General features: G+C 42.0%; 1 protein-coding gene across 4 annotated transcripts in view; it reads right to left on the bottom strand.

Annotated features, from left to right (window-relative positions):
- Positions 1-15,626, bottom strand: part of GOLIM4 (golgi integral membrane protein 4) — an 86,033-nt gene that overhangs the window by 33,342 nt on the left and 37,065 nt on the right. For all 4 annotated transcript variants that reach the window (XM_069560879.1, XM_069560884.1, XM_069560890.1 and 1 more), the window contains exons 2-3: positions 2,474-2,548; positions 1,218-1,267 (exon numbers count right to left, since the gene is read on the bottom strand). In XM_069560879.1, the coding sequence (XP_069416980.1) occupies positions 1,218-1,267; positions 2,474-2,548 (125 nt within the window). The remainder of the gene's footprint in view (positions 1-1,217; positions 1,268-2,473; positions 2,549-15,626) is intronic.

Here is a 15,626-nt window from a genome sequence, read left to right as displayed (position 1 = left end):
AATTTTTAGGGCAAGAACACTGGAGTGGGTTGCCACTTCTCCCTCCAGGAGATCTTCCCTACCCAGGGATTGAATCCATGTCTCTTGCATCTCCTGTATTGCAGGCAGATTCTTTACTAGAGCGCCAGCTCACAGAGAGAAACAGAAAGGCTAAAGGAACAGGCCTAGGGCAAACGTCTCCTTTAGTAGCAGAGCCAGGACAGAACCCTGAGCCTTAGTGTCCAGCTGAACTCCGTGCTCCAGCAGTGTGTTCTTACGTACCAGTGGAGCATCTTCACATTTGGAGCTCACACATGTCCAGTCCTGGGCAGCCACAGCGGGTCAGTGTACAAATCACACCTGCCAGTTTTCTCTCCCCAGGCTGCTGTGTTTTTCCATCTTACGTGCCCCACCTCTTACTTTACACCATCGGCAGTATAAGCACAGCTTCATTTATTTCTTTCATGTTCTTGCAACTTCTAAAATGGACCGCATTTTTGCTTTAACACTTTTTTTTAATCATCACTTTACCACTTTATTTTAATTTGTAACATATTACATTACAAAATGCACAACAGAACACACATGATTTTGACTAGGTCTTAAAAATGCAAGTAAGAGTGAAAAGCCAGTAACCTCCTAGTTATTCAAGGAACTGACTCTTCTCAGTTCTAATACCCCACAACACCAATGCTTTTGTCAACCAATACTTACACGTTTTTCTTACAGTAAGAGAAAAAAGTGTTTTTCCCTAGTTAATTTGGACTTTAAAACTTTTTTAAAATGTCAATATCATTTATTTATCCATTCATTTTACAGATGTTTTTGAACATTTGAACATGTGAACTCTAGGCCAGGTACTGTGTTAGACATTACACAGTAATGTCTCTGCAAGTGACAGTAACATTGTGCAAAGGCAAATCAAACTAAACATCACATTCTATAGAAAAGAGATTCTGCGGATGAATAAATAAATGAATCTCTTTATTGTGGAACATTAAGGATATTTTCAATTTATCACTATCGCCAATAATGTGATCAAGCAAAGGAAGGTAGGTTTTAAAGGAACAATTTTTAAAGTCTTCCTCTCAGAATTTTGGGGGAAGGAAGGAAGGAAAGGATGGAGGGAGATGTATTTCAGTCCTAATGATCAACAGAGTAAAATGTCTGGAGACTTTATTTCCCCCTCTGTCAAGTTTTGTGAAATAAAAAACTAAGGGAGAAAAAAAACAACTTACCCTTCCCTTATTTAGTGTTTCTTGTGCTTCTAATTTATAAACCAGAAAATCTAGAAAATACAAAATGGAGAACATAATTACATTAATTAACTCTATTAGTATAAGTTAATTCATTGTGGCATTTTTAAACATCTAAAAAAACAAGGGCACATTTTACTCAGACCTAAACAATCTACTTGATGATACACTTTATTTTGCCTTTTAATGCTTGAAAAGTTTTCCTCCATACCTTAAAGTTGTGAATCTTGTATCAACAAAATACACACTATAGCCAACTGACTAAAAGTGCACTTAAAGTGTGGACTTGGTGATGAACTCGCCTTGAAATGAAGGAGAAAAAAAACAAAACCATGCAGTGAACTTAAGGACAGAGATGATTTATGCCAGCCACTAGATGGCACCCTAAAATCATTCAGGACCTGAAAAGGAACGCAGGCCATGGAAACCATTTAACGCTCTTAAAGCTTTATTATCCACTAGATGGCTCTACAAAATCACTCTGCATTTGAAGACAAGCAAAATCCAAACCCTATCAGAGCATTTTAATAATCTTAAAACTTCTCAGTAAAACATTCCAGCTCACACTGTCCTCCTCTGTTCTCCCTCCTTCTACCCCACACCAAAGTAATCAGACAAAACACCACTTCAATCTAATATTTAACCAAAAAGTTGAAAATGAAAATAAGAATGCAGGTAACTTCAAATCACAAGCTATACAAAGTCCATGCTTTTTAGAAAAATTCTGATAAAAATCAACAGCATTGATTTTTATTTAACACCTGTGCTAAATGTTAACTTTTCAAAACAAACCAATCGGCTATGCCAATAAAGTCTTTAGCACAAGAGAAAAACAGGTCTGTAACTTAAAAGATGTCATGCAATGAGATCGAAATCGATTATGCTATAAATGCGTATATACATATATATATGTATACATAAAGTTTGTCATATTCTGGACCGCATGGTATTACTTTCCCATATGTCTGTTAACAGATGTTAATAACATATACAGTATTCAAATGAAAAACTGTGTGCTATTTCTGGTATATGAATGACCTCAAAGAGGCACAAACTAAATGAAAAATTCTAAATCCAATCTTGAGCAGGAATTACTTTGTTGCACGATGTATAGCATATTGCTTGACTGACTTCGGGTGATTTGAAAAATTTCTAAGCAAGAAAACAGTAAAGCAAGTACAATGTACTTCAAAGAAGAGCATAAAAAATGTAAAACACGAATGATATTATTTACTTACCTTCCTTTGCTTTCTTATGCTCAAGTCTTTCCTTTTGCAAGGATTTCTCCAATCTTGATCTGTGTTCATACACAACTGGAAAAAAAAAAGTTGAAAACTTTTCTTCAATAAATCAGAAATTCTAAAGTAAAATCAACATCAATTTTCAAAACAGGAAGAAGATAGTTTAGGGTCCTTTCACTATTAAAATGAAAATACGCGCCTTTAATCCGCGTGAAAGATGAAAACAATAATAGGCGTAATGCTCAACTGACTCCTATATGGTCTGCCCCTCTGTAGAAACAACACTGTGGAAGAGGCTTCCACCTTCTTGGCCAGTTCCTTGTTCTCCTGCTTCTGGAATGCGAGTCTCTGTGGGGTTCCCTGTCTCCCGCTGGATGAGCATGTCCACTCTCCACACTTCAGCAACCATCTGCACAGCATTTACCCCCATCTGTGTGTCCAGCTCCCACCTCACTTTCAGGCACTAGGAGAGTATTTACACCCAGAGATCCCATAAGTGCTCCCAAGTCAACATGAGCTGACAGTGAATTAGAGCTGCCTGACACAGGTTCCACCCCTGACTTGGGAAGATCACCTAGAGTAGGAAATGGCACCCACTCCAGTATTCTTGTCTGGAAAATTCCAGGGACAGAGGAGCCTGGCGGGCCACAGACCACCGTGTCACTGAGTTGGACAGGACTGAGCACAGCACAGCAGCGGAACGAGCTGAGCAAGGGTGGATGTGGAAAGCTCAGCAGCATACCAAGGTTTGCTGAAAAAGGAGGTGTATTCCCCATGTCAGAGAAAATGCAGGCGAGAGGGCCACAGAGACGAAGGAGGGAGACTGTCTCCACTGAAGAGCCTATAACCTGTGCCATGCCTGCATGTTCAGCTGTGTCTGACTCTGCGACCCCGTGGACTGTAGTCTGCCAGGCTCCTCTGTCCATGGAATTTTTCAGGCAAGAAAACTGGAGTGGGTTGCCATTTCCTACTCCAGGGGATCTTCCTGACCTGGGCTCAAACTTGCATCTCTGGCTGGGCAGGCGGATTCTTCACCGTTGAGCCACCTGGGAAGCCCACAGGATTGAGATCTGCCATGGCAGGAAACCCAAGGCAAGCTGATGTCGTGCCACAGGACCTTCCTGCACTTTACCAAGCCCACCTCCCCAGTCTATCCTGAAGAAGTGGGAGTTGCCTGGTGAGGGGAGGAAGGAGTGCTGATGATTTAGGGGGAAAACAGAGGGAAGCCCCTGGGTACGTCCTCCCTCACTACAGGCTTCACATCTCCAGGAAATAGGAGCTGCAAGAGAAGTTTTATCTTTAATTAAAAAAAAAAAAGTATTATTATACTGGACTAGGCCAGATATTACTAAACCAAGACTGTATTTATGGATAAAAGTTATTGAGAAAAAAATATATATTTTTAATCTGAGAGAAGGTGATACAAAGTAGTGAAGTCTGTCTTAGATTTCATGCAGGGACAGAAAACTCAAGCCCACAGAGTAGTGGTTGGAACAGGGGAGAGAAGGAGAGGATAAACCAAGTTTCTGATGTGCCCTTTAATCCTGTTTGCTCAGCATTATGGTCACAGATGATCTCACTCCCTGGCAAGCTCAGCCAAGCTTGCCACTGGGTTCTTTTTACCACCTCCAGCTCTTCACAGCTACCTAAGATACAATTCAATTGTCAACCACTGACTGACCCTTCGTGTGTCAGTTCAGTTCAGTCAGTCATGTCCAACTCTTTGTGATCCCATGAACCACAGCATGCCAGGCTTCCCTGTCCATCTCCAATCCAGGAGTTTATCCAAACTCATGTCCGTCGAGTCGATGATGCCATCCAACCATCTCATCCTCTGTCTTCCCCTTCTCCTCCTGCCTTCAATCTTTCCCAGCATCAGGGTCTTTTCCAAGGAGTCAGTTCTTCACATCATGTGGCCAAAGTATTGGAGCTTCAGCTTCAGTCTGTTCAATGAATATTCAGGACTGATTTCCTTTAGGATTGACTGGTTTGACCTCCTTGTAGTCCAAAGGACTCTCAAGAGTCTTCTCCAACACCACAGTTCAAAAGCATCAATTCTTTGGTGCTCAGTTTTCTTTATAGTCCAACTCTCACATCCATACACGACTACTGGAAAAACCATAGCTTTAACTAGATGGACCTTTGTTGGCAAAGTGTGTACAACTGCCCCAAACTGCTGGCCACTCAAAAGTTGCCACGGTCACAGCAATCCCCTCCCTGACCCTCTTCCCCACCTTTCCCCACTGCCTGTCCCCCACCCCCTGCCAGGTACCAGCTATGGCTGTCCTTCTTCCAATATGGCCATCATCTCCAAGGTCCTTCTCCTTCTCCCAACGCTGCATCTCTCATCTTGCCTCCCATGTACAGCTGCTACTGCCAGGGCTCCATCTGTGACTCCCACAGCCCCTGCTCCTCTGCTCACACCTCTGCTTACTTCTCAGTCCACGACTGCTAAAATGCCTGCCACCACCCAGACTGGCCTGGTGTTGTCTCCTTTGGCCTGCCCCAAACTCATCTTCCCTCTCGTCTCAGCCTCCCAACAGTCATCCAAATAATGACCTGCCCCATTTCCTTTCTCCACTTTGGTCCCTATTTTCTTTACAGATGATCCTTCAATCTCCTCCAATGCTGTTAGTATAAAGGGATCTCATCCAACTCCACTTTACCCAGCACCGTGATATGAGTAGAAATGCAACGTGAATAGACATGGGCCTTGGCCTCAAGAAGCTCTAGTCTAACAAGGGAGATATATTCAGTAATTTTAAATAATCAGAACTAACTGCATTTGGCATAATAAAAGCATATTTAAGCCCAGTGAAAGAGAAGGGTGAGCTCTGGAAGGAAGGGGAGTGAGGGAAGACTCCTGGCTGGTTTTGAGAGTGAAGAACAATTAGGTAGGTGGCGGGGCCACAGGAGAAAGGCATTCCTGGAAGACACCACAGGGACAAAGGTGCAGAGGTGATGAGACTGGACCAAAGGTGGTTGTTTTCCAAAAAGCTGGTTCCAAGTCCACTGCCGAGAAACTACATTGCTTTTCAAACATATAGGTGTATAGTATATACGTTTCTTGGCCAATTTCTAAAAGTCTATTAAAACCAAGAGTTTCCTTGGATTGGTGCTAATGCTACCATCTTGAATGACATTTGGAATGAGACACGGAAAACAAAGATTAGTGCTGTGGAACCTCACCAAGCCAAGCCCAGAACTGTGTGCTCACAGTCTTTGAAATTTTCAGTCAGGTGGGAGAAGCCTACAGGGAAACATAAATTACAATGTTGTCATGATACACACAGGTGAGAACAGGATGCCAGGAGAGCATCTAAGCTCCCAGCGGGTAGAAAAAACACTCCCTCATCTCCAAGCCACTGGCCAAAGTGCCCACGGTCTGGGCAGTGGCTCACAGGAACATAAACATGCCAGGTAATAGGGCTTAAATATACCTTTATTATGCTAAACGGGTGCACTAACTGGACATATCATGGACAATATCAGCAAGCATGTGCATCACTTTCAAAGAAAGGTGAGCAGGCGCTGTAGTCAAGATCTTGCTCTAAAGGAAGCGAAGTGGCAGCAGGGGTCCTGAGTCCAGGGGCTCCTGAATGGAGGTCAGCACCTCTAGGGGAAGACAATCCAGGCTAGCAACACCCAAGATAAAAACAACAAAAAACCCAGCAGCAGCAGCGCAGTCAAGAAAACATCTGTGAGGGAACTGTTAGTCACCATCCCCAGACACCTCAGACTCTAAATATGAACGATTACCATGGGAAGGTAAGAATGTGGGAAAACGCTGCATTTACAAATTATAATCCTGTGAAATTCTTGACAATAAAATACAGCAGCATCACTCAACATTATGTGGTACTTGGTCATCATGTAATGCTTATCTTTGGTTTAGGAAGCAGAAAACACTTCTGCATCTGCAGAAATGCATCTTCATTGGGGTGGAGGGTCCACAGGGAGTTGGTGGATAGGGTGAGGAGAACTGGGGGATGGGGGAGACATGGTTCTGTGCTTTACTCTCTTCCCTGCGATTCAGTCAGGAGGATAACATGCAAACAGCTGGTACAAAGTACCCATCGACCAAACTTAATCACACAGCTGTCTGACAATTATGTGCAGAATGGGAATTTACACATTTGACGTTTAAATTCTAGCTTGTCTCAACAGCTAGAAGATTCTAGGATACATGAAAGTTAGAAACTTTCATAAATAACCTGAAGAGATGCTATACAATGTCCACAAAGAGGCGAATATATCTGTGGATTACAGTCCACAATCAAAGGTCTTAGGAAATCTGAGGCATGATCATGAATACATAAAATGGCATCATTCATAGCAAAACCTAAGGCAAGAGAAATGCGTTTTTGCAAACTGCAGCAGAAAAAAGATGTGGTAAACAGGAATAGAGGGTATGGGTAGAAACCATGATGTAACTGTACTATTAATATTAACTTACTCAGAATTGGTCAAGCCATTATTAAAGCACCAGCTTCTCAGTTCAGTCGCTCAGTCGTGTCCGACTCTGCGACCCCATGAATTGCAGCATGCCAGGCCTCCCTGTCCTGATATATAACCTAAGAATTCAGAAATGGTTTGAGGGTTGCAGAATATTACTGAGGAGGCAGGTGAGAGAATGGAACAGCAGTGACTGACAGAAGGTTGGAGAAGTGCTCAAAAAAAGGAAAACAAACTGAAAAGGAACATTCAGTTCAGTTCAGTCACTCAGTCGTGTCCAACTCTTTGCGACCCCATGAATCGCAGCACGCCAGGCCTCCCTGTCCATCACCACCCAGAGTTCACTCAGACTCATGTCCATCGAGTCCGTGATGCCATCCAGCCATCTCATCCTCTGTTGCCTCCCTTCTCCTCCTGCCCCCAATCCCTCCCAGCATCAGTCTTTTCCAATGAGTCAACTCTTTGCATGAGGTGGCCAAAGTACTGGAGTTTCAGCTTGAGCATCATTCCTTCCAAAGAAATCCCAGGGCTGATCTCCTTCAGAATGGACTGTTGGATCTCCTTGCAGTCCAAGGGACTCTCAAGAGTCTTCGCCAACACCACAGTTCAAAAGCATCAATTCTTCAGCGCTCAGCCTTCTTCACAGTCCAACTCTCACATCCATACATGACCACAGGAAAAACCATAGCCTTGACTAGACGGATCTTAGTCGGCAAAGTAATGTCTCTGCTTTTGAATATGCTCTCTAGGTTGGTCATAACTTTTCTTCCAAGGAGTAAGTGTCTTTTAATTTCATGGCTGCAGTCACCATCTGTAGTGATTTTGGAGCCCCCAAAAATAAAGTGTGACACTGTTTCCACTATTTCCCCATCTATTTCCCATGAAGTCATGGGACCAGATGCCATGATCTTCGTTTTCTGAATGTTGAGCTTTAGGCCAACTTTTTCACTCTCCTCTTTCACTTTCATCAAGAGGCTTTTTAGCTACTCTTCACTTTGTGCCATAAGGGTGGTGTCATCTGCATATCTGAGGTTATTGATATTTCTCCCGGCAATCTTGATTTCAGCTTGCGTTTCTTCCAGTCCAGCGTTTTTCATGATGTACTCTGCATATAAGTTAAATAAGCAGGGTGACAATATACAGCCTTGACGTACTCCTTTTCCGGCTGAGAAAACCATGTTAGGTAAAGGAAAGTGAGAGTAAAAATTAACCCTTATAACTGGAAATTCTAGTGAGAGAGAGAAGAGGCAGGTGGTAATGTAACGATCAAAAGCACACACTCTGGTGTCTGGGTTCAAGTTCATGATCCAGTCCTTACAGGGCAAGATGCTGAACTTCTTTGCATTTCAGTTTCCTTATATGGCACATGGGAATAACAACAGTGCCCATCCCTTTGGGTGGCTGTCAGGGCTAAATGAGTTAATTTACATCAACTGCTTCAAACACTGCAGGGCACAGAGCAAATGCTAGAAAATACTAAAATATTTTTCATCTGTCTGTGATGGCTTAAAAGTGTCAGAAAATGAGTCAGGTGATTCCCTGAGCTCTTTCAACCCTACAATTAAAGTCTAATAATAACAAAGCAATTAAACATACATACACATATACATATGAATTGAGAGAGAGAGACTTGAACAACAATAAAATATTGGTTTCAGTTTCTTGTTACTTAAAAAAAATTCCCTTAAAAGGGGGGAGAGGGTTGTGAATATACTTTCTAATAGTTTAGAAAAACTTTTAAGCCTATTTTTAATAAAACTCGAAGGGCAGCAAAACAGACCAGATGGAATCTTTGTATTCTTACAGTTCTAGAAAATGTCCGTATCAATTAAACACATACATATACCCACACTACCTTTAATTCTTTAACACACATTCTCCAGGCTTTGCGGCTGGTGATTTATCTAGGTAGGTTTATTGTTTCGCTTAGGAGGAGGATTGCTAATCAATCCTTGTCACTTATCTCTATTTTTCTATTTATACTTTGAAGTCAAGGGCATCAGTCAAGATGAAATCATACTGTTAGAACTTTTGCAGCAAAAAATGTGTATAGTGAATATGCTCAAAGCACCAAACAGGTTCCAGGAAAAATAATTTTAAAAATAATGGTTCAATCTTGGCGTTCAAGATCGCTAATGCAGACCAATACTGTAACCAGGACAGGATGTGAATCACAAGAACTCACAAGAAAAAGATGAAAACCCACAATACTCATCATCTCCCCTGCTTACTGACAAGGAGTTTAATATTTTCCATGCAGTAAAGAATGGAAAGAGTTTTTATACCTCTCTCAACACACTCAAGAGTTTAAAAACATGCCAGCTTCCTACAGCAATTTTCCATTTTAACTGACTTCTATTTGAAAGGCAAAGAGAAATTAGCTGTCCTCTGTCTATGGGACTTCCCAGGCAAGAATACTGGAGTGGGTTGCCATTTCCTTCTCCAGGGGATTTTCCTGACCCAAGGATCGAACCCACATCTCCTGTGTCTCCTTCACTGCAGGTGGATTCGTTACCTCTGAGCCACCTGGGAAGCCCGTGTATACCCACTTAAGGGCAAAACATACCATCTATAACACTTCAGGGTAAACTGCTTCCACTCAGAATTAGAAAGCAACACTTTAAAGAGAAAACACTGCTAAGCATTTTAACACCTTAAGCCAAGAGAGGGCAATGTTTCTTTGGAATTTCTGTGAAATTGTGTTCAGTCCTGATGATAACAGAAAATTTTATCTTTATTTAAAAAACAAACAAACAACTGAGTCTTGGTAGGACAGGCACACTGTTCAACTTGTGAAAGCACTGACTTGTGTCTGTATCATTTTAATTGCTTTCATTTCACTACCATCTCCAGGCCAACCACTGGCAACAAGAAGAACCAAGAGATATGGGGCATCAAGTGCCGACTGTCACTGGAGAAGCCCAGTTGTCTATGAAGCCTCTATTGCAAGATGGTGTCTCCTCTTTTCTTTGAACAGGGAAAGCAAGCAGGAAGCCCAATTGTTGAGAGCTCGGCTATTTTTATTCTTGGTTTTCTGTTGTCTTCCTTCTACAAGTATATTAGAGAACCACTGGAGACAGAAAACTAGGAAGTGATGCTTTTTAGAAATGACTATGAAAGCTTGTATCACTGCTATACCCCTAAGAGCCTCAGCTCTACACTTTTTGAAATTTTAGGGAGAGTGAGCCTATAACTTCAAAATACCTTAAATAGCAAAATTTGAACCACATCTTCCAAGTGTCATTCTTCATAAATCTACTTAGAATCAAGCTTTAAAATCACCACCAGCAAATCATTTTTGTAGCCTATATGACAACTGAACATTCTTCTATTTAATTTTTCAGCACTGCTTTATTATAAGACATAGGTTGCAAAAAATAATAAGCTATTTGTATTGTAAGCTGAAAAGAATGAGAATCATAGAGTAGATCTGCAGCAATCTCTTCTGAAGATGGCAAGTAAACTAGACATTTCAACTGTGCCTTCAGATTCGCAGTCAGGTTGATGGAAACAAATAGCCCCAGGTCATTCACCTTAAAACCTAAGTAAAGAAACAGTGGGCCAACCAGAGGTGTAGAGTTGGTATAGAATTTAAAGGCTCAAAAGACAGTTTTCTGTAACAGTTAACCTGGGGTATCCTCTAATGCACATTAATGAAGTCTCCTTTATGTACAGTTGGGAAGGTCCCCTGGAGGAGGAAATGGCAACCCACTCCAATATTTTTGCCTAGAGAATCGCATGGACAGAGGAGCCTGGCGGGCTACAGTCCATAGGGTCGCAAAAAGTCGGACACGACTGAGCGACTGATATATTATCATTTTACAGGTGATAAAAGTTAAAATGAACAAGTCTGTGCTCTGATAATTGTGACTGAAGATCTTTAAGATGGCAAGACAAATGACATAAAAGGAAAGTCAACTGAAATCATCACAGTTCTCGACACAATACTTTTGAGGTTTCATTTTAGTTTGGATTTTTAGGCCTAAAATCATTGTTCTTTATCTTTAAGAACATTTTTGATTGTGTTTCTAATTAGTCAGAAGCGGGGTGGAACTCCCCAACTTGCCTTCCTCTGCTGAACAAGTTAGTAATTTACACAAAGTCAACATCATCTTTTTTCCTTCTATCCTTCCCTTTCATAATTTAATTTCATATGAAGTCTAAGAAAGAATATCAAATATCTCCCTAGAAAACAACCCAAATAAAACAAGTACAAAGACAAAAGAAGGGGGACAATTATCACCATTTGGAGGATCACATAGGATCCCCCCACTTCAGTGCCTGGAAGGCTCTTCTTCAGTGTCTCCGCCCCGATCTTCCCTCGAGGTCTTCTCAAGCTCTCTGCCCCCTCCCCATGACTCCACTAGGACCTCTAACCCCTGAACAGTTAAGTCCAGCTTTGGCTTTTCACCCATTCTGGTTTTACTTCTTCCAGTACAATTCCGCATTTCCAGTCTGCTCAACAGTGCATGTGTGAATTGAATTATTAAAGAACCCTGTCCTGTGGTTAGCTCCCTTTGCCAAATTACATCTTTGTATTGCAGGCCTGGGGGCAACACTTTCCAGTGGCTTCCTGTCATGCCTTGAATGAAGCCCAAAGCCTCACGAGGCTTCACTCCATTGTCCGTCCTCTGCTCCAGCCACAGCAGCCTCATTATTCCCTGAACACACCAGCGAGCTTTCACCTCAGCATCTCACACTGCCTCTTTCTCGTGCCCCGCTGCTCCTCCTCACCTCCCTCAGATCTTCACTAAATAGACACCTTCTCACCAACAACTTTCTTGGACAACCTAAGTTTGCAACCTGCTTCTCACCCTCAACGCTACTAGGGTCCTCCCCCACTTCATTTTTCTCTCCTTACTCTTTTAACTTTTTCTACCGTATTTTTTGCTTTATTTATTGCCTTGCCATCTCACCAGAACATAAGTTCAGACAGGACAAAAAATGTCTGGTTTTATTTATCCCTGTTACAGTGAATTACAGGCACTGAATAGGTAATGAATGAACAAATGAATGACTAAATGAATGGACTATATATGCCACGAAGGCTGGGATTGGCTGCTTCTCTTTCCTTCTCTTCTATATCCCCAACCCTTACTACCACTTCAGTTCCAACCCCCCAACTCCTAATATCTAGCAGGATTCAATAATACTTGTGAAATGATTGAATGCATTTAGAAGATAGGTCATTCTCTTCCTCATTTGCCTGCTACCCTTTAAGTCCCAGTATTTTTAACTGAATTTCCATATTTTTAGGCTCACTGACTCACACATCCCAGAGAACAGACAGGTAACAGAATAGATTAAATATACATATAGGCTCATAAGATTAGCATTTAGTTAAATCACAGCCCTGAAATACAGACGCTTTCAGAAAGCCAAGAGGAAAAAAGGACAGTCTGATTAGGTATTTTTCTACTGCATGGCAATTGCTATACTATTTTTTTTTAAACTGCACAATAAACTTCCTATAATAGTTCACACAAGTGTCTATTTTTAAGTTTGCTAATGCATACAGTTTGTGAAGTTGTTTAAATGGAAATTTTAACCATGATTTGAATTGGTGCTTTACTGCCTTTCCTATTTGGAAAAAACTATACCCAAGCTTTCCCTCATGATACTATCTGAGATTTGCCTTTTTTCAAATATGTACTGGCTGACTTAAGACATATGTCTTCACACAAGTCTTCTCCTTGGCATTCTTTCAAGTGGTGAGCTACTAATAATCATTCTTATTATTATAGGAAGCCTACTCATTTTTCCTGAAATAATTCTTCTCTTAGGTGCTCAGAGGTATCACAGCCCAGCAGTATTCCAGGCACCTAGGGAGATACTAAAGTATAAGATTTACTCTTATAAAAAGTCTCTAATCAATAAATTTGGATTGGGAGAGGAGGTTAAGAAAGGTAAAACAGTAAGAAGACAATCCCAACCCAGGGATCAAACGTAGGTCTCCCGCATTGTAGGCAGATGCTTTACCATCTGGGCCACCAGGGAAGTCAAGAAGACAACTGGAGACAACCGAAGGCTAGACGTCCCTGGTGCCTCAGAAGGTAAGGAGTCTGCCTGCAATGCGGGAATCCTGGGTTCAGTCCCTGGGTTGGAAAGATCTCCTGGAGAAGGAAATGTCAACCCACTCCAGTATTGCTGCCTGGAAAATTCCATGGATGGAGGAGCCTAGCAGGCTACAGTGTATGGGATTGCAAAGAGTCAGACACGACTGAGAAGCTTCACTTTTGTTCTTTCTAAAGGCTCGGTGAGCCAGGATGACAGAATAACCTGCTGAGCCAGCAGATTTTTACACCTAATCTCTATGTAAGCTAAAAAAAAATTATCCTCCTGTCCCATGAAAAATGTAAAAGTTACATTCTTGAAGGCCTAAATAAGTACATATGAGCAAATATTGGCTTCTCTGGTGGCTCAGACAATAAAGAATTCACCGGCAATGCAGGAGACCCAGATTCTATCCCTGGGTCTGGAATATCCCCTGGAGAAGGAAATGGCAACCCACTCCAGTGTTCTTGCCTGGAAAATCCCATGGACAGAGGAACCTGGTGGGCTACATGGGGTTGTAAAACAGTCAGATATGACTGAGCAAATAACACTTCACATGCATATATACTAGAAACTTAAGAACTTACAGTAACAGAAGTTATTCTAAAATCAGATTAATAAAAATAGACCCTCCAAAGTAATATTCGTATCTAGAAATCAGATTTCAGATGGACTGCATCACAACACTTCAGGAAATAATGCATGACAAAGATGATTAGGTTTCTGGTATCCCAAAATTGAGGGCATATATGAATGCTCTTCGGATGGGCTAAAATATGCAAAAGCACACTGGTTTTTTCATGAACCTAAGAATTTACGCATAAACTTTCAAAATCTATGTGCTTGGACCAAACATGAAAGACATTTAATTTTCTTAAGTTATCTAGCTTCTTCATGGAAACCTGCCTCTATGGACACTTCAAGTAATGCCAACAAAGAGGGAAAATCCAGAACTCAAGTATCAACCCCCTTGTATAAACCTGTATCTAGCAGCACACCCACAACTCAGAAAGGGTGAGCTGGGCTGCAACTGGCTTCTTCAAATTGGTGCAGCAGTACATAAGCACTCCCCAAATCATCCAGACTCCCAGTGTCAAGTCTTCACTTCAAATGTGAGTGTCTGCAACATTTCTTGGGAAAGTCTTCATGAAAACCTGGCGTATTAAGAGATACTATGTAAAATCTCTTTATCTATTGCATCCTAACTATTTCATTCAACAAATCAAACAAATATTCACAGAGCATTTACTACTTTGGGAATATATCCTGAGCACAAGGGTAGAAAATACCATCTTTTCTACCATTCTCTCTACTCATATTCTGCAGAGAGACAAAAATAATGACACAGTCAATGGTATATAAGAAGTTAGTGAATGCGACGGGAAGAAATAGAAAGGGTAAAAGAGACTGGAGCTGTGGGAAGAATGGATCAAGTTTCACTTTTAAATAGGGTGGTCAACATAGACTTCACAGAGAAGGAGCCAAGACTTGAAAAAAGTGGAGTTGGCCCTCCAGACTCCTCAGGGTAAGTGTTTCAGACATAAGGAACTGGAAGTGTGAAAGTCCTACAGCGAAAGCATATCTATTAAGCAGGGAGGCCAGAATAGCTGAGGCAGAGTGAGCCTAGAAGGTTAAAGGGTGAAGGTGGGGAAGAGGGCACATGGCAATGGGTCTTACAGAACCTTGTGAAGACTTGGCTTTTACTGAGAGAAACGGGGAGCCAGTGGAGAATTTTGAGCAGTAATGTGTGATGTTCACTTTTTAAAATAATGATCACTCTGACCACATGCATGCAAGATGCAAGTGGGGAAGCTAGTTAGTAGCAGGTTTCTGCAGTCATCCAGGCCCGAGTATAACGATAGGATAGAACAGTGCAGAAGCCTCAGCCAGTTCTGCATTTAAACTGAAGGTAAAACCAGTGCCTGTGATCAGCTGAGATGAGCAAAGTCACCATGGACTAGGGTTATGAGGAACACCAGGAATAAGACTTTGGTGACTACAGAGTGATTTACTGGGCCTGCAGGGGTCAGTCTGGACTCCCAGAGGCAACATTTGTGTGGATGTTTCCTTCCAATGGAGGAAGGATGTTTCTTATCTAAAGGAGAGCAGCAGACAGAGACAGAAGACAGAGAACATGTGAAAGCACTGGGGCAAACACAAAAATAATGTTTGTAGTATTCCTCAGACTTCCCTGCAAGTAAGAAGAACCTGCAGTGCCTGTTCATCACACAGATTCCTGGGGCCCAGCTAGAATCTACTGAGTCAGGATTTCCTGGGAAGAGTCTTGATAATCCCAGGTGGCTTATAAGGTAAAGAACCTGCCTGCCAATGCAGGAGTTGCAGGAGACGTAGGTTAAATCACTGGGTCAGGAAGATCCCCTGGAAAAGGAAATGGCAGCCCACTCCAATATTCTTGCCCAGAGAATTCCAAGGACAGAGGATCCTGGTGGGCTACCGTTCACAGGGTCGCAAAGAGTCAGACATGACAAAAGCAACTGAGCACGCACGTGCCATCTATGGTGAGAGAAGGCAGGACCAGTTCAACCTCGCCTGTGGCAGTGGGAGACAAGCAGGTGGTTCCCGGAAGAGGGCAGGTGAGCACATTTTTGGGTGCTGGTAACATTGATTCCTGGCCTGATTC

Source organism: Ovis canadensis, chromosome 1 (genome assembly GCF_042477335.2).
Source record: "Ovis canadensis isolate MfBH-ARS-UI-01 breed Bighorn chromosome 1, ARS-UI_OviCan_v2, whole genome shotgun sequence".
Taxonomy (NCBI): Eukaryota; Metazoa; Chordata; class Mammalia; order Artiodactyla; family Bovidae; genus Ovis; species Ovis canadensis.
Note: the sequence above shows the minus strand (reverse complement) of the source record. Positions and strands in the feature narration are given on the sequence as shown.